Genomic DNA, 14,603 nt, shown 5'->3' on the forward strand with positions numbered 1-14,603 from the left:
CCCACACAAGCAAACTCCACACAGGAAGCCCAGATTGGAACACTTAAATGAACTGAGATCTGGAAGGCAGACAAGCTAATGACTCAGCTACCACACCACTTGTATCTGAAGTATTTCTTTTTCTCTACTTTGACCTTTCACCCCTGTATGACATGCGGTAGCCCAACTGGCATACCAGACGGGGAAAAAACCCAACATATCACCAGTCAGGCAAAACTACTAGAAGACATTTGGTCCTACGGGTAGGTTGCACGACAGTGGATGACACATGCCTATTTAGCACAGTAGTTAACTAATGGGGTTTCATTGCGTGTTTTTAGGCCGTAGGTGGCACTTGCAGTGGAAAATGGTTACATGAAAAGACCGTCCTCCTAGTTTCGTGCTAAATTGTCCTACGAGAGAGCACAACCAGCGAAGGCTTGCCATATACATTAGAGTCCATCCAAACAAAAGCGACTTCGTATTTGGGTGCATGGCTAAAGTGATGCCTTCCTCAACGTGTGGACGCATCAGCTAACGTTGAATTGCGTTTCCACATCACAAAGGCGCCCGAGCTGGAGCGGTGACTGCAACCAAGATGCATTCCGCCTCCAGGCGGCGACTCGATAGCAGTACAGCCGCTTCACACTAGTTTGCAAGTGGGTCAAATGCAACCTTTTATCACCACCTAGTGGCCGCAATGCAACCTTTTATCACCACCTAGTGGCCGTTTTTCTTAAAGCGCAACAGGAATTTACCTGGAGTCTTTTATTGCAGTACTTTCCACTTGTCGTTATTCAGTATTTTGCATCCATACGAAACCTTAATAGGTTGGTATATCTATAAAGGGCTTTTAAAACGTAACCGAGAGCCCCAAAACTGGATGTCACTTGAATTTTTTGATGGCACTAGTAACCGTAACTCTGGCAGAGTTACAAGGGAGCCTATGCATGCCTATTTTGACACAAAGTTTGTAGGAGAGAAACAACAGTGGCTGTGTAATGGCGCGGCTGCAAAATAAGGGAATGGTTCAGCCTAAATCCTCGTACAGCCACTCGGAAATAAAACACCATTTTAAATGCATTGAACATTCTCACCTCATCAATAGTCAACACGTTCAGGGGGTTCTCTGCTGCTACAGGCTATTACAGAGGTCTGCTTTATTCAAATTATTTGATCTCTTGGCTACAGATGATCAATTTGCAATTGGGACAACAACCATTTCTCGCGCATTTCAATCGGGACGACCAGAACTCCTTTGACTTGAGCCGGCTGCATACCTGGCAAGAACAAACGTTAGTTTGAGGAAATCACGCGGGATTTGGTAAAGTAGGCTGGCACCTGTCTGCTCCCTGTGGGGGATCCTGGGTCCTAGTGTCCCACAGGTTACACCTAACCATTTCGTCCATTCGCTACGCTTGCACAATCTAACAATGATACAAATGATAACTGTGGTTTTGTTCGCAGCCGCGGAGATTTGTGTTTGATCCAATTTGTTTGTGTGTGCAAACCAAATGTACTTGTAGCAGTTGGGGGGTGTTTGTTCTTCATGGCAAAAGAGAAAGAAGCAACTTTTTGACATTCAGATTAATCCTTTAATTAGCAGTTTAACGAACTGATAAGAGCACATGACGAAAGCATCAAACCCGTTTTAAGAACTTTCATAACTGACCAAAGGACATTTCGGGTGGATGTTCGAGAGTTAACTACAAGATAGGTTAAATTACACAGCAGAGAGATTGCAGGGTTTTTTTTAAAAACATTTTTTCTTGTTTCACAGAGTTGACATGGTCTTTTATTAGGAAAAATGTTTTTGAATTCAAACTGTATCAAATAGTGTTCTTTGTACCACTTCTGTTATGTCACACTTGCAAGTGAGCATTGCGACCCATCTCACTGGGTGTTTACTGTCAGCGTCAACCAAAGTTATTGAAATGAGAACATGTACAAGTTGTCTTCCGGCATTAGGCAACATATTTGAGCAGCAGCTTCATTCAGGGCCCACATGACTGAACCGCTTACATTAAATATTTTTTAAACAATTTGTGAAAGACTTTAAATCATCTCAACATCATTAGAAAACAGTAACATTTAATATTAGGCATCCGTGTTCGGTGTAGGGTTTTAAATTGGCTACCAGTGAAAGTACGCGGACAACATGAATCCAAAACAAACAAACAAAAGCAATCAGAATGGGATTGATGTGAACAACAGTGAGATTAAAACACCAACCAATGAAAGAGACTAAACACAGAAAAAAAAAAGTTCCTCTCCAAAGTCTCTCTTGCTGTCACGGTTACCAGGCTGGGGAATGCCAACCTTCCGGTCAGGGGGGGCTGTCATCCGAATGTGCCGAATGTCTTTGCAACAGCAGGTGCAGTGAAACTGGCCAGGGAACATGGTGCTGCCGGGTCAGTACAGTACACCGCCACCCACTTGCCAGCTGGCTCAGGTGCGGTGACATGAGCGCGACTCGCCTCGAGAGGATCACAAAACTTCACGCATTTCTTCAGACATCTGAACCCCACACAGCACATCGGGTATTTGAAACCCGAGTCCCCACTGCAGTGAGAATTATTCATAAAGTGCTTCCCCCCCCCCATCTTTGCTACCGTCGGAGCTTCTTCACATGTTCTCGTCTTTGTTACCAGCAAAAGAGGATCAAGAAACGTTTCTCTTTTGCAACTATTAAGAGTTCCCCCAAGTCGCTTTTGTGGTCCTATTTTGTGTAGCGTCCAAGACTTGACGTGGCTCTCAGTGGTTTCTTGTGGCCTTTTTGGAGGCGACGCAGGACAAAATCAAAGTTTGCCGTGGTGGACATGGCGTAGAAGACGTTGGCTTTGTCCGGGATGAGCAACTCTGGAGACAGACGAAGAATACGTCGTGACGAGTTACTGATCAAAAGGACCAAAATGTGGCGATGACAAGCACCAGACGCTTCATATGGTACCAACGGCGCAGTCGCAACACTTCCAATAAAAGGACAATTGTATTGGGATAGCCCAATTGTCGGAAGCACCTCCATAATATGAAGCGGCTCGGATGACACGAATGTAAAGACTATCCATCCATTCATTTGATGATCCGCTTTATCCTGACAGGGTCGCGGGGGGGGGGGGGGGGGGGGGGGGGGTGCCGGAGCCCATCGTAGGTGGGGGACACCCTGAAGCGGTTGCCAGCCAATCGCAGGGCACGCGGAGACAAACAACCATCCGAGCTCACACCTAGGGACAATTTGGAGTGTTCGAACAGCCTGCCGTGCATGTTTTTGGAAGGTGGGAGGAAACCGGAGTACCCGGAGAAAACCCACGCAGGCCCGGGGAGAACATGGAAACTCAACACAGGAACGCTGTAGCCGGGATCGAACCCACAACCTCTGCACTTATTGCACTATATTGTTTAGAGCGTCTTAAAGGGGAAGTCGATCCAAAAATGTTGGTGACAATGATACGTTCCATGCAACGGCCAATCGCGGTTCAGCTTCAGAAACCAGGTGAGCCGTAATTGGCCGTTACCGTAGCAACTGTGCGGTCATTTTCAGTCAACAAAATGAAGCAAAACGGCCGCCCCCCCGAGACAGCTAAAAAACAGGTGGCTTTTGCCGCTGAACTCACATTTCACAAATGAAACATTAAATCCGATTGTCGTTTTGGGGATAGCGGAGGCGCAGAGAACAGAACATTACTATGAAGAACACTTTTCAGTTGACTCTTAAGTAGTATTTCGGTGTTCTGACCTCTCTCCTGCGAGATGACCTGTGCCAGAGTGAAATCCTGCCAGTTCAAGTGATCCAGGTGATGTTTGTCTAAAACCCGCTGAATCACATGTGCAGTTTTGTCCTGGCTGGTCAACTATGGAAACACACACAACAAAGAGTTCAACGGAAGACTGTCCTGACTCCTCTTGTGGACGTGAAATGTCAACCACGCATTACATTTTGGAGCAAATACAGGAACCCCCCCCCCCCCCCATCCCACATATTCGGGATTTGACATAAGCATATTCACTTTCACTCGTGGGGGAACGCTCCGTGAATAATTGTGGGATGTGAAGCATACGAAAACTCACCAAGACACTTTTGTACATGTTGCCATTGTTGTGTCCCAGGTCCACGCTGACCCTCACGATGCAGGAATCGGCGCTTTGGCGGTTGTAGACGGGCAGAGAGGTCATGGACACGGAGCGTTTGTGCTGGGGGGCCGCCAAGGGCCGAGTCGTGACGCGGGAAGCCGCCGAGGAGCAGAGGGAGTCCGAAGACGAGCCCGAGGGAGTTTGGCAGTCCGGAGACGAGGCCGTCGAGGAGCACGGAGAGGACGATGAAGAGGAGGAGGAGGAGGAGGAAGATGAAGAGAAGACCTCTGACACATTGCTGCTAGAACTGTGGAAGGACTGAGCAAAGTTTCACGCGTTATCAGACACTTGTCTAGACCTTCTTCACAACAAAAGACAAAAGTAACAGCAAGAGGAGTGCCGTCAAAATAATAGTCAAGGAAAAATCATTTCACTTCAAAATGCGTCTTGAGAAAGAGTGTGCTTTACCTGCAGTCTGATGGAACAGGCCGAGTTTGGAGAGGAAAGATCTTCCAACTCAGAACCGCTGGAACCCGAAGATGAAACGCTGATCTGGTCTGCCGGCAGCTTTTTGGATCCATCGCCCATCGTCAAGAGACTGAGGAAAGATTTTTATGCCGTCGTAAAGCGCGCGAATGCGTGCGCGAGCCCGTGTGCTGGCTCGGCGGGCCTCATACTTTTGCGTGATACTCACGAGGAAAGTTTCTTAGTGAGCGTTCTGTGGCTCCAAGCGGTTGGCGAACACACATCCGCCGGAGGCTCCAACTGTCTTGAAAGTTCATGACTGTAAAAGAAAAAAAAGATCTCTGAACGGGCGCTGGTGTTTTCAACAGTTGGAGCCATGAACATTTTCCACAACATGTCAGAAAATGACGACGTGCAGATTCATGACGAGCAGCCGCACAAACTTCTCCCCGTGTGAGCGATGGCATCGGTGATGCGATTTGCTGAATTTGCTGAGGAAAAACAAAATGTCTTCCGTTGTACCTTTCTTGGTCGGTGAGCAGTTTCTGTCCCCGCATCCAGCCAGCAATTGTGGGGTGACGAGGCAGGTGGAACTGAGCACAGGACGCTTGCAGATGACGGATTTGTGACAGGACCTCAAATTCCTGCAGGAACAGACGTCTTTTCGAGAAACGCAATTCGGAAAAAAAAAACAAAAAAAAAACGACTCCTCTGGTATCTTTACTGAAACATGTTGGTAACTTTGCATCGCATTTAACAGCAGCGATAAAACAATCGAACAAGAAAAGAAAAGAAACTCACCCTCCTCCTCTTCTCAAAGTTGATGAGTCCAGCCTGTCGAAACATTCGTCATACGAGTAAAACAAACGTGTACAACTTGCTTCATTTGAGGCGGCGCAAAAAAACTGAAGAAAATGCATCAATCTTGAGTTTGATTTTTGGAGCACTGGGAACACGGCACACGGTTCTTCGTTCTTAAAGTTCAGGAAGGATCTGACTTAAGAGAATAGAGCATTCTGAAGGTCAAGAGTGACGTTTTCTCAGGGGGATTTGCAAAAGAGGGGACGTGTGCTCATCAGTGAATTAATTCTCACTATCGCTTTTGAAAATATTCGATTCAAAGTATCGTACATGCGTCGGGAAAACGATCGCTTGGTCGAAATTCATTCTTTTCAATGACTTGCGCCATCCAAATATTTCATTTGGGGGATTTTCTAAAATGACTTCACAGTTGACCTTTAAAGATCACGTCCATCGATAGAAACGTCAATAAAAATGGATTCAAAGTACTTTTGCTCCTCGACTGGAGTGAAAGTGGAAAATTCACTCGCAGGATTTTCCTCGCCAGCTAAAAACGGCAGTGCGGGAATGACTTTTGCCGCCCACTTATTTTGGTTTTTGTTATGTCGCGCTAGCTACAGACGACGTACGGTAATTGCTCTTGGGGAGAATAACCGTCAATCATTTCCCACGGGCGTGTCACGCAATACAAAATAAATCCCGATAAAGGAAACGGGGCCGATCTAATAGACCATGTCGGGGATATACCGTACCTCCGCGGTGTCCGGCAGGGCCGTGTCGAGCATGGTGAGGACGCTCAGGTAGGTGCCCAGGTAAGGCACCGCTCCACCGGACGTATTCTGCATCGAAACAAACGCTGCTTTAATTCGACCGCGCGTGTCCTACTTTCATTCAAGGTTTATTGCTCCGAGCCGGCTCATGTTTCAACCCCGGAGCCCATGGAGATGACTCATAAAGCACTCCGCCGGAGGCTATGATTACCGGCCTATCATCCTGCCGGATCTGCGGCCACATGAAACTTGTTTAGCGCACGGCGGGGCCAAAGATAGTTTTGGGTCGAGGCACCACACGCAGATGTCAAATCATCTCCCTTGTCGAGCAGCATCGTAGCGGAGCGATTTTTTTTTTGTTGTTGTTGTTGTGCATGCGTCATCTTGAAAGCTCATGCTGCCATCGGAGATGGCATGACCGCATCTCCTGTAGTGCATTATTTAATATACATTTCGAAAACTCTTAATCGGCTAGTAGTTCTCGCTCCCTCCCCGAGGCTTCGATGTCTGCATATGAAAGCGTTTGGATATTTTGGGAGAAATATTAGGAGGTCGCGGGGAGCCGCGTTCACTTGAATTTGAGGTGGACAAACCGAGCCGTTACTCGATGCTCGGAACGTACGTGCCGACGAGAATTCCAGTTGACGGCGTCAGCGCTCGGCTGCGAACTTGAGAGAATAGCTTTTGCTACACATTAACCTTGAGAGGCCGTTTCATTGTTTTTCTCCACTCGGGAGGAAGTCCGCGTTGAACGTTTTCATGCGGTGCATAAGTGGGAGTGCGCAACAGTGACCTCGGTGTTCTCCGCACGTCTGAGGCCACTTCGATTGCCCGAAGGAGACGACAGCAGGACAAGGGACAAACGACCGAAACGCTCCAATTTTTTTTCCCGCCCAGTCGATATTTCGATCAACGCAAACTGAAAATGTGACTTCAATGTGACGCCAGTCATTGATTTGCACTTTCCAAACGGCACCGCCCGCGGATGGCTCCGTTGTACTGAACGCACGTTGCGCACTCGGCTCCGACGTGGTGCTTTCGAAAGCCTCCGTTCAGATCACTCAAGATTTGTTTTTTGGTTTTTTTTTCAAGGAATGCAGGTGCCAAAACTCAATGGATTTACTCAGGTGAACATTAACTTTATAAAAATGTCGGCAGGTCACAAAGGTTGTTCCTGTTGAACAATAGCAGGACAGTGTCACAATATTGAGCGTACTGAGAAGAACATTTCAATATGTGCAGTTTTTTGTATTCATGCCAATATGAAGTGTTTGCGACGTGATTCATCGGCTCTCGCCCTCTCCTACGATCCGCTTGAATTCTCATTACTCGTACTATTTACTTGCCGCAGTTTTTTTTTTTTTAACCCTTCTAAAAAACAAGCGCTGTCATGGAATAACTAACTCCTTCACTCCCAAAGACGTTTTTAAACGTCTTTTCAGACTTGGTCCAGAATTGGCTGGTACTGAATTAACTGATAAGGGCCTAAACGATATGAGGGGTGTGGGGGTGGCAAATGCCAATTCAGATGACGGGATGTAATTTTGCTCTTTTTAGTGACGTTGGGAGAAAGGGTGAATTGTTTGTGGTTTTTCATTTGAGGTCTCACCTCCACCAGGAGCTCCCTGTTGGTCAGAAGACCGTTTTCATCAGGAAAGGTTTCACAGAGGTTATCAAACGTAGCCACGCTGTCCCTGCAGAAACAACGGAGGGGGAGGGGGGGGGGGGCATGCCGGTGAAAAAAACTCATCCATTTCATGATGAGCTCGAGTTCAGAGCACACGGGCGTTATGTCAGCGAGAAAACGCGATGAAGGTTGGCTTTTATGATCCGTGGCATTTTACGAGCGCGGTGCAACGCTGTAAGAATGTGACCCACATCCAAGCGCGTTTGCTGACGTTGCCCTTGATGACGGTTCACTGCCTTCGTTAAAAGACAATTACGATGGAGAGCGTGACATAAAAGATAAGGCCTGCGGATTGTTGCCTTTCAGGGGGAACGGAACATGGACTTTACCTGCTAACTGCAGCCCAGGTCTTTCTCAGTCTGTAGACCGCATTGGACTGAAGGGCGGACAGAATGGCCTTGACGGAGGAAAAGTTCTTCAAACGCTGACAGTCCTGCAGACGAATACAAATGCTCTCTGCCGCCCGTACTTTGGAGATGGCGCGGGACACGCAGGAAGCATCGGCGGCACTCACGAGCGCCACGCGGATCCACTTCTCCACCATCCGAGCTCGTTGCGGTGGCGTCGCAGCGGAGGCGGGGCGGCGCAGCAGGGATACGATGACCAGGTTGGTCACGCGATTAAACTGCGCCACGGTGGCCCTGATGGTGGGGGACATGTTCTCCTTCTTGTCTCTCTGTGACCAGATGCAGCCCAAACACTGGTAAGGGGCCACTTTGGAAAATAAAGCCTGGGAACCAAAGACGATTGCCTTTAGAAAACGACATAAAAACGGCAAGCGTGCTTTGAAAGTCCTCAAAAGGTCGATGCAAATTTCGCAAAGGTCTTTTGAAAGCACACTTTTCGGAGAAAAGCTGAGTTTTGCCGGAATCGGCAAATGGTGAACCTCGGCGTATTTGACAAGATCTTACAGAGTCCACGCGGGTGAGTTCCTCCGCGATGGCTCTTGCTGAGAAATCCCCAATGTCACCTTGATCTTGGGAGTGTTCACATCCTGAATCCTCGTCACCTGAAAGTCGCTCCTGCGGTTGGCTCACACGTGTCGCAGATTCTGCCGAATCAGAAGGCGCATTAAAAAAAAAGAAAAGAAAAGAGCACATCTGCGTCACGAAAACATCATCACGCGCACGCTCGCTAAGATGGAGGCGCACCTTCATTCCGGAACCTGCGAAGCAATTTTTCAGTTTGCCCGGCCAGCGAACAGAAGTTCGGCTGACGTTGGAGTCGGTCGTGCACGGCGGAGCTGATCCTCAGGTGATCCAAAAGAAGTTGCAGCCCGGAGTGCAGCGGAGGATCCCTCAAGTCCTCGCTGTATTCATCCAACCATGTCTGGACGAAGGCCAACAGAGGACTGGGGAGGCGGTGGGAAAATCGCGAGCGCCTTCGCATTACGTACGTTCAAGACTGAAAGGCTAACGTGCATAACGCGGGCGTCTGGAGGAATCCCTGAACCCAACTAACCCTGCGCCTCTGCGCTGCGAGGAGGACCTGCTAACCAGTCCATCACCGGGCCGCCCATAAATTAAAAAAAAAAAAAAAAACACGCACATATATGGACTGACCAAAAGAATAGATTGGTGAAAAAATAGAACGTTTGCCAAATTGTGGCAAAGGAGGTTCCGACCTGATGCCAACGATATGCGAAAAAAACAAAACACATCCACCTACCCCGGGTTGCATTCCCCGTTTTCCAATTCTGCTGCTGCACCGTCTCTGCGGGAGGACACGAGGGAAGACAAATTGCATGCGATTATATTTTCACCAAGATTTTTCCTAATCCTGCACTTGAATCCTAATCAAGCGCACTCTCAGCCTCTCGGGACACAATCATTGTTGTTTTGTGAGCCTTTGCGTCGTGGGCACCTTGCAGGCATCGCGTTGGCTTCATTTTGCCTAAAACTGGCAACTCTGTGTCATTGGCTATCGATGTATCATGAGACATAACATATGTGGACGGCAAAAAAAAAAAAAAGTGATTGTACCTTTGGAAGATGAGCTCTAAGAGCTTAGCCGTGCTGGTGAAGGTTCTGTACGTGGAGAGGAAGATCCTGCCGTAGTCCGGCTCCAGACAGTCGGCATCCAGGAGGTGATTGACGAGCATTTGCAGACGCGCGGCCTTCAGACGCCGCACTTTGTTGGTGCGGTACTGGACAAACGCCCCCGCTGGATTGGAGCCGGAGGGCGAGGAGGGGACGGGGACGCGGTGCAGCGTGATCCCGTAAACGGCACCGTCCTCCGATTCTTCACCCCACTCCTGCACTGGGTTCTGCGGATCGGGGCTTTTGTGAGATATCGTTGACTGCCACCGATTCCTGCAATCTTAGCGATAATAATATCACAAAGACACACAAACGCTACGACAACACAACATTTTAGAACTGGACGATATCGATCATGATATCGGCCATTTTATATCACGATAAGCCACAATAGATTTTCTGGTATTCTATTAACAAATAATTATTATCTTAACAAATTGATGATTGTGCATTTTCTGCATTATGATTTTAAAACCCTGTCCTGTTTGTTCATTTAAGGGATGGAGTTTTTGAAAAAAATAATCTGATTCAGTTATCTTTTGACAAAATACACGACACAATAATCGATTATTAAAGTTCGTGGCGCGTTGCAGTTCGATTTCATATCAGCTTCCGTGACAAGGCAAGTGCTCAAGTGTTGATTCCAAAGTTCGGAATAACCTGAAATTGGCAAGAATCATTTGGAGGTGGAAGCAAATGTTTATGGACAAATACTGGATTAGTCAAATTTCTGGCATTTCATAACACAAAGAAAAAGAACACCATAATAATGTCGAAATGTCAGCGAGATACAATACGGTGCAAATGTCTTTGGCCAAAATTAAATATGCACTTTCAGAAAAGCGTATAAATCAGAAAAAGAAGACATGATTGTAGAGAAGGTTTTCAGCATTTTATGAACAATCCCAATAAGTCGTAAGCGCAATTCTTCGGCACGAGATCCACGTCCTCCGCCATAAGCGCAAGACCAAAAACGCTGACATTTTTCATCCCGAATAGAGATTGACGACGGAAACAGCCAACGTTGAGGCGCCAATTGGGAACCACTCTTTTGGATTCATAAAATAAAGCGCTTATTTACTTGATGGCACTCTTAGGTTATAATTTCATGTGAACAACTACCATGTCTTGTATGTCTTTACCTTCTCATTATGTGGCCGAAATAAACAAAAAAAAGGCCCTTGAGACAAGACACCACAACTAGAAAATGCCACATATATGACAGGGAAACATACTAGGGGCAAGTTGCATCATCTGATGTTTTCACCTTTCGCGGGGGATTTCGGGTGCCAATTAAACGCGAAAAGCGAGGGATTGCTCAATCGCCACGCAAAAACTGACAAAAAGTTGAGAAGAAATGCTCTCTCTCTCTCTCTCTCTCTCTTTCTTTCTCACGCACAGACGCAGCCATTGTGTGTTGTAGAAACTATTGTCGTTGTTTGGCTGCCAAACACATGAAACATTGTGCGCTATTTGTACCCACCGTCAGATATCACCGAGCACAACTGTACATCAAATGGAAATGAAATGCAATACATTGACTTGAATAAGCAATCATTGCGGCCACTTTCTCGCACGCCGGGCGTTGCCATCATCATCTCGCCAAAAGGGCTCATTTACAGACTTCAAGCAGTTTGCAACTTTTGCATGGCCAAAGAAGGTGCATATGCATATGGGGTGTGTTGAAAAAGTTCCCAAAGTGAACCTATTTTCAACCCAAACGTTTGTGTCTTCCCCTTCGACGTGGGACAGACAATCAACCAAAACATCTCCAAAGTGATCCTGCGACACTTGACGGGTTGTGGCGGGACAACTCGAGGCTGCTCACAACGTCCCGAGCGTTCCACAGTTTCTGGCTGGGAAGAACATTGCCACACTTGCAGTCACCTGACCTGGCCCCCGTGTGATTTTTTATTTTCCCCCGAAGGTCAATGAGGGTCATCCGGAGGAACCGTTTTGAAGAGGTGGGTGACATCAAGACGGCCATGAAGATGAAGCTGAAAAAGGGTGTCGAAAGAATGCTTCCAGGAGCGTTTGAAGGGGTGACACAGAAAACTGGGAAAGTGTGCTTCACTCGGGAGTGGGCTGAGGGCGTACTTTTGGGGTGAAACTTGCCCTTTGGGTTTGAAATATGTCAAAAGCAAACACACCAAGCTCACTGATTCCTATTGGCAATGTGACAAGTGGCCGCCATCTTCAAACCTGATCTCAACACATCAAATGCCTCGAGAATCATCGGTAAACAAATAAATTAATGGAGGGGGGGCGGGGGGGGGGGGACACTGACAGTTTCAGTCCATGAACTAGTCTACTGCCCACACTGCTCTTCTCCCCAATAATTTTCCCTTTGCCCTTATGAAGTACATAAGATGCAAATGAACATAAGCGCATTGAGCCCAGTGTTCTTTTTTCCTGAATTGTCTGTATGGTTTGAATTGGCAGATTCATCCTCCAGCACCAATTATTTCTCAGAATGGTTTTATAGTTGCTAACTCCATGACAATAAACAACACATCTTACCATTGTCAGCTCCCATTTTCCCATCTCGCTTCGTTTCTTACGGAGAACGCGTTTCCATCTTCTCTGGACTTGAAATTAACTTCCAGTTGGCGAGACGATCCCTCTTTTAGGGCTGCATGCTTGTTGCGGTCAAACTTGCACAAATTGCCGGACGGATTTACATTACCGCGTTTGATTAAACTTATAAATACGTTAGTGAATAGTGGAAAGTGTTGTCTACATTATACGGACGAATATAAGAAAAAGCCAAGTGGGGGCGCGTTTGGCGTGCCCGGCAGGGAGATACAGAGACGGTCCTGAAGAATGTCGGAACACAGATTGGTAACACCGGTGCCACTCGCTGCTTTTTTATACAGTGGGAGGGGCCAAAATGGTGGAGAGGCGGGGTGCGCCCCGCTCGCTAGCCAATCGTTTCCGCTTTTTCACTTCCGGGTACACCTACTCCCTAATCACAGCACTCAAGTACTGTACCTTTTTAATGCCGTTTAGTGGATTTTATACAGGTTTGCACATAGGTTTGGTGTGGTTCTCAAATGAGTACCAGAAGTATTTTGTTTGGTACTCGTTTTGTTCCACACCCCCTTTCTCCGCCCTGCAAAAAACCCTGGTTCAACTCGGAGACAAACAGCGCATTTACTACCAACCACCGCTGTAAACCAGCACACTATTATTTTGTCCATTTTTGTATGGTGTTGGGAAGCAGCACAGGATGGTCAATACATGAACTGTCATTTCCTTCAGTCTCAGTCTACCTTAATCAAAAAGGAACATTTCATTAAGAAAAAAAAAGTACCGAGCTTCCTGATTTCAACACGTTAGTTATAGATTACATTTTCAAAGATGAGCCTGTGTGAGTTCTGTCAATGTTTCTCCTCCGCGTTGTTCTCTCAGAGCGGACATGAAGCACCCAGACAGGTTTACGATGCCGCATACTGATCATTGCTTCAACTTGGAAGTCAGAGGTTACATGAGCGACAGCTAGACAAGACAGGCCTGCCATTTTGAGCGTCAACTCAAACAGAGCACATTTTATTTCATCTTGGAAACTACTGACAAGTAACTAAATGCACCGCATTCTAACTTGACATGGCCCAACTTTCTAATGAAGAGCATGTTTGTGTCCTGTGTTTTTAGGAAACAAAATCAACACATGACTATTATATCGCAATATGTTTTTGAACGCTATCTTTCAGAGATAATGAACACCACGTGCTGAACTGCGGAGCTCAATTTTTAGTTTCGTCGGTCCTAAAGAGTTCATTGTGAATCTACGTTAAACCATCGACATTTCGTCAGAGTTGGAGACACGAGCCATCCCGACGTGGACGCGTTCGAGTCACTGTTTTGATGACCTGTGAATTGATTTGAGACGCGATGACTTGACAGACGTTGATTTGATTTTTTTGTTTGCTTGTTTGTTAAAAGATAAGACACAAAAGAGATCAGATGTTGGTTCTTAATAAATAATGTACATTTGAGTTAAAAATAGGTCAGAAATATGGTTTTCAAGTCAATGTTATTGATAAGCAGGAAATGGGTGTTGGTATGGTTTAAATCAAAAATAAGTTACAAGCAGTACATGGTATGAATATGGTTTTATAAACCGATCCAACCATTTTTTTAATCCGTTTCTCCTCACGAGGGTCGCGGGGCGTGCAGGTGCCCATCCCAAGGTGTCTTCGGGCAGTTCGCCCTCAACTGGTTGCCAGACAATCGTAGGGCACGCATAAGCAAACAACCGTAATTAATGATTATAAGTTACAAGTTGTGTTCTGTAGAGATGTGCACGACTTGAAAGTTGAGACTTGAAATTTACTTGAGACTTGTGACTGGGTTTTATGCCCGTTTTGCATTTGTGGATTTCTGGAATTCAAAGCCCTCAGAGAAAGATGTGCACAGAGGTTACACTGTTGTCAAGGAATGCAGACAAACATTTCTTTATCAACACAAGAGGCAGATAGGCTACTTGTTACACAGTATTTGCAATCATATGACTCGGTGTCAAATCATGCATCGTCGGGGGGGGGGGGGGGGGGGGGGGGGCGTCCATAAAGGCTTTCTAAAAAGTTTGCTGCAGTTTAACAATCGCAACATAAAACATGAGGTTCAAGGAGAAAATGCCATTCAAATGTCAAATGAATACCGAGACCTTTGAGACCAATAACAGCAATTCGATAACTGAAGATTCGGAAGTTCAAAATGTTAAGACTTCTGGGAGCATTCCACTTTGTAGTTTGGAGTCCCTTGAAATAAAAAAAATATTTTGCACTT

General features: G+C 46.5%; 1 protein-coding gene across 2 annotated transcripts; it reads right to left on the minus strand.

Moving 5' to 3' along the window:
* Nucleotides 1-1,560: 1,560 nt before the first annotated feature.
* Nucleotides 1,561-12,635, minus strand: rgl3b (ral guanine nucleotide dissociation stimulator-like 3b). 2 transcript variants are annotated; one of them, XM_086133592.1, is made up of 16 exons: nt 12,333-12,635; nt 9,756-10,039; nt 9,442-9,486; nt 8,925-9,124; nt 8,685-8,824; nt 8,288-8,503; nt 8,103-8,206; nt 7,696-7,780; nt 6,069-6,155; nt 5,317-5,349; nt 5,038-5,159; nt 4,745-4,834; nt 4,519-4,648; nt 4,048-4,368; nt 3,716-3,830; nt 1,561-2,838 (listed from the first exon to the last, which is right to left on the minus strand). In XM_086133592.1, the coding sequence occupies exons 1-16, from the start codon at nt 12,354-12,356 to the stop codon at nt 2,699-2,701; spliced, it is 2,136 nt and encodes a 711-aa protein (XP_085989718.1). In that variant the 5' UTR covers nt 12,357-12,635; the 3' UTR covers nt 1,561-2,698. The 2 variants fall into 2 exon arrangements, with proteins under 2 accessions (XP_085989718.1, XP_085989717.1); XM_086133591.1 differs by having other exon boundaries at nt 9,756-10,092.
* Nucleotides 12,636-14,603: the final 1,968 nt, after the last annotated feature.

The sequence above is a fragment of the Hippocampus guttulatus genome, chromosome 16, assembly GCF_054856545.1.
Source record: "Hippocampus guttulatus isolate MCC_2025c chromosome 16, RoL_Hgut_1.0, whole genome shotgun sequence".
Classification (NCBI taxonomy): Eukaryota; Metazoa; Chordata; class Actinopteri; order Syngnathiformes; family Syngnathidae; genus Hippocampus; species Hippocampus guttulatus.

Bases quoted from the DNA above. Each gene is read 5' to 3' on its own strand.
- rgl3b (XM_086133591.1), bottom strand. The intron at 9,125-9,441 runs GTAGGTGGATGT...CCGCCTCCCCAG, and splicing joins AACGGGGAATGCAACCCGGG to TCCTCTGTTGGCCTTCGTCC. The intron at 5,350-6,068 runs GTACGGTATATC...ATGTTTCGACAG, and splicing joins CCCTGCCGGACACCGCGGAG to GCTGGACTCATCAACTTTGA.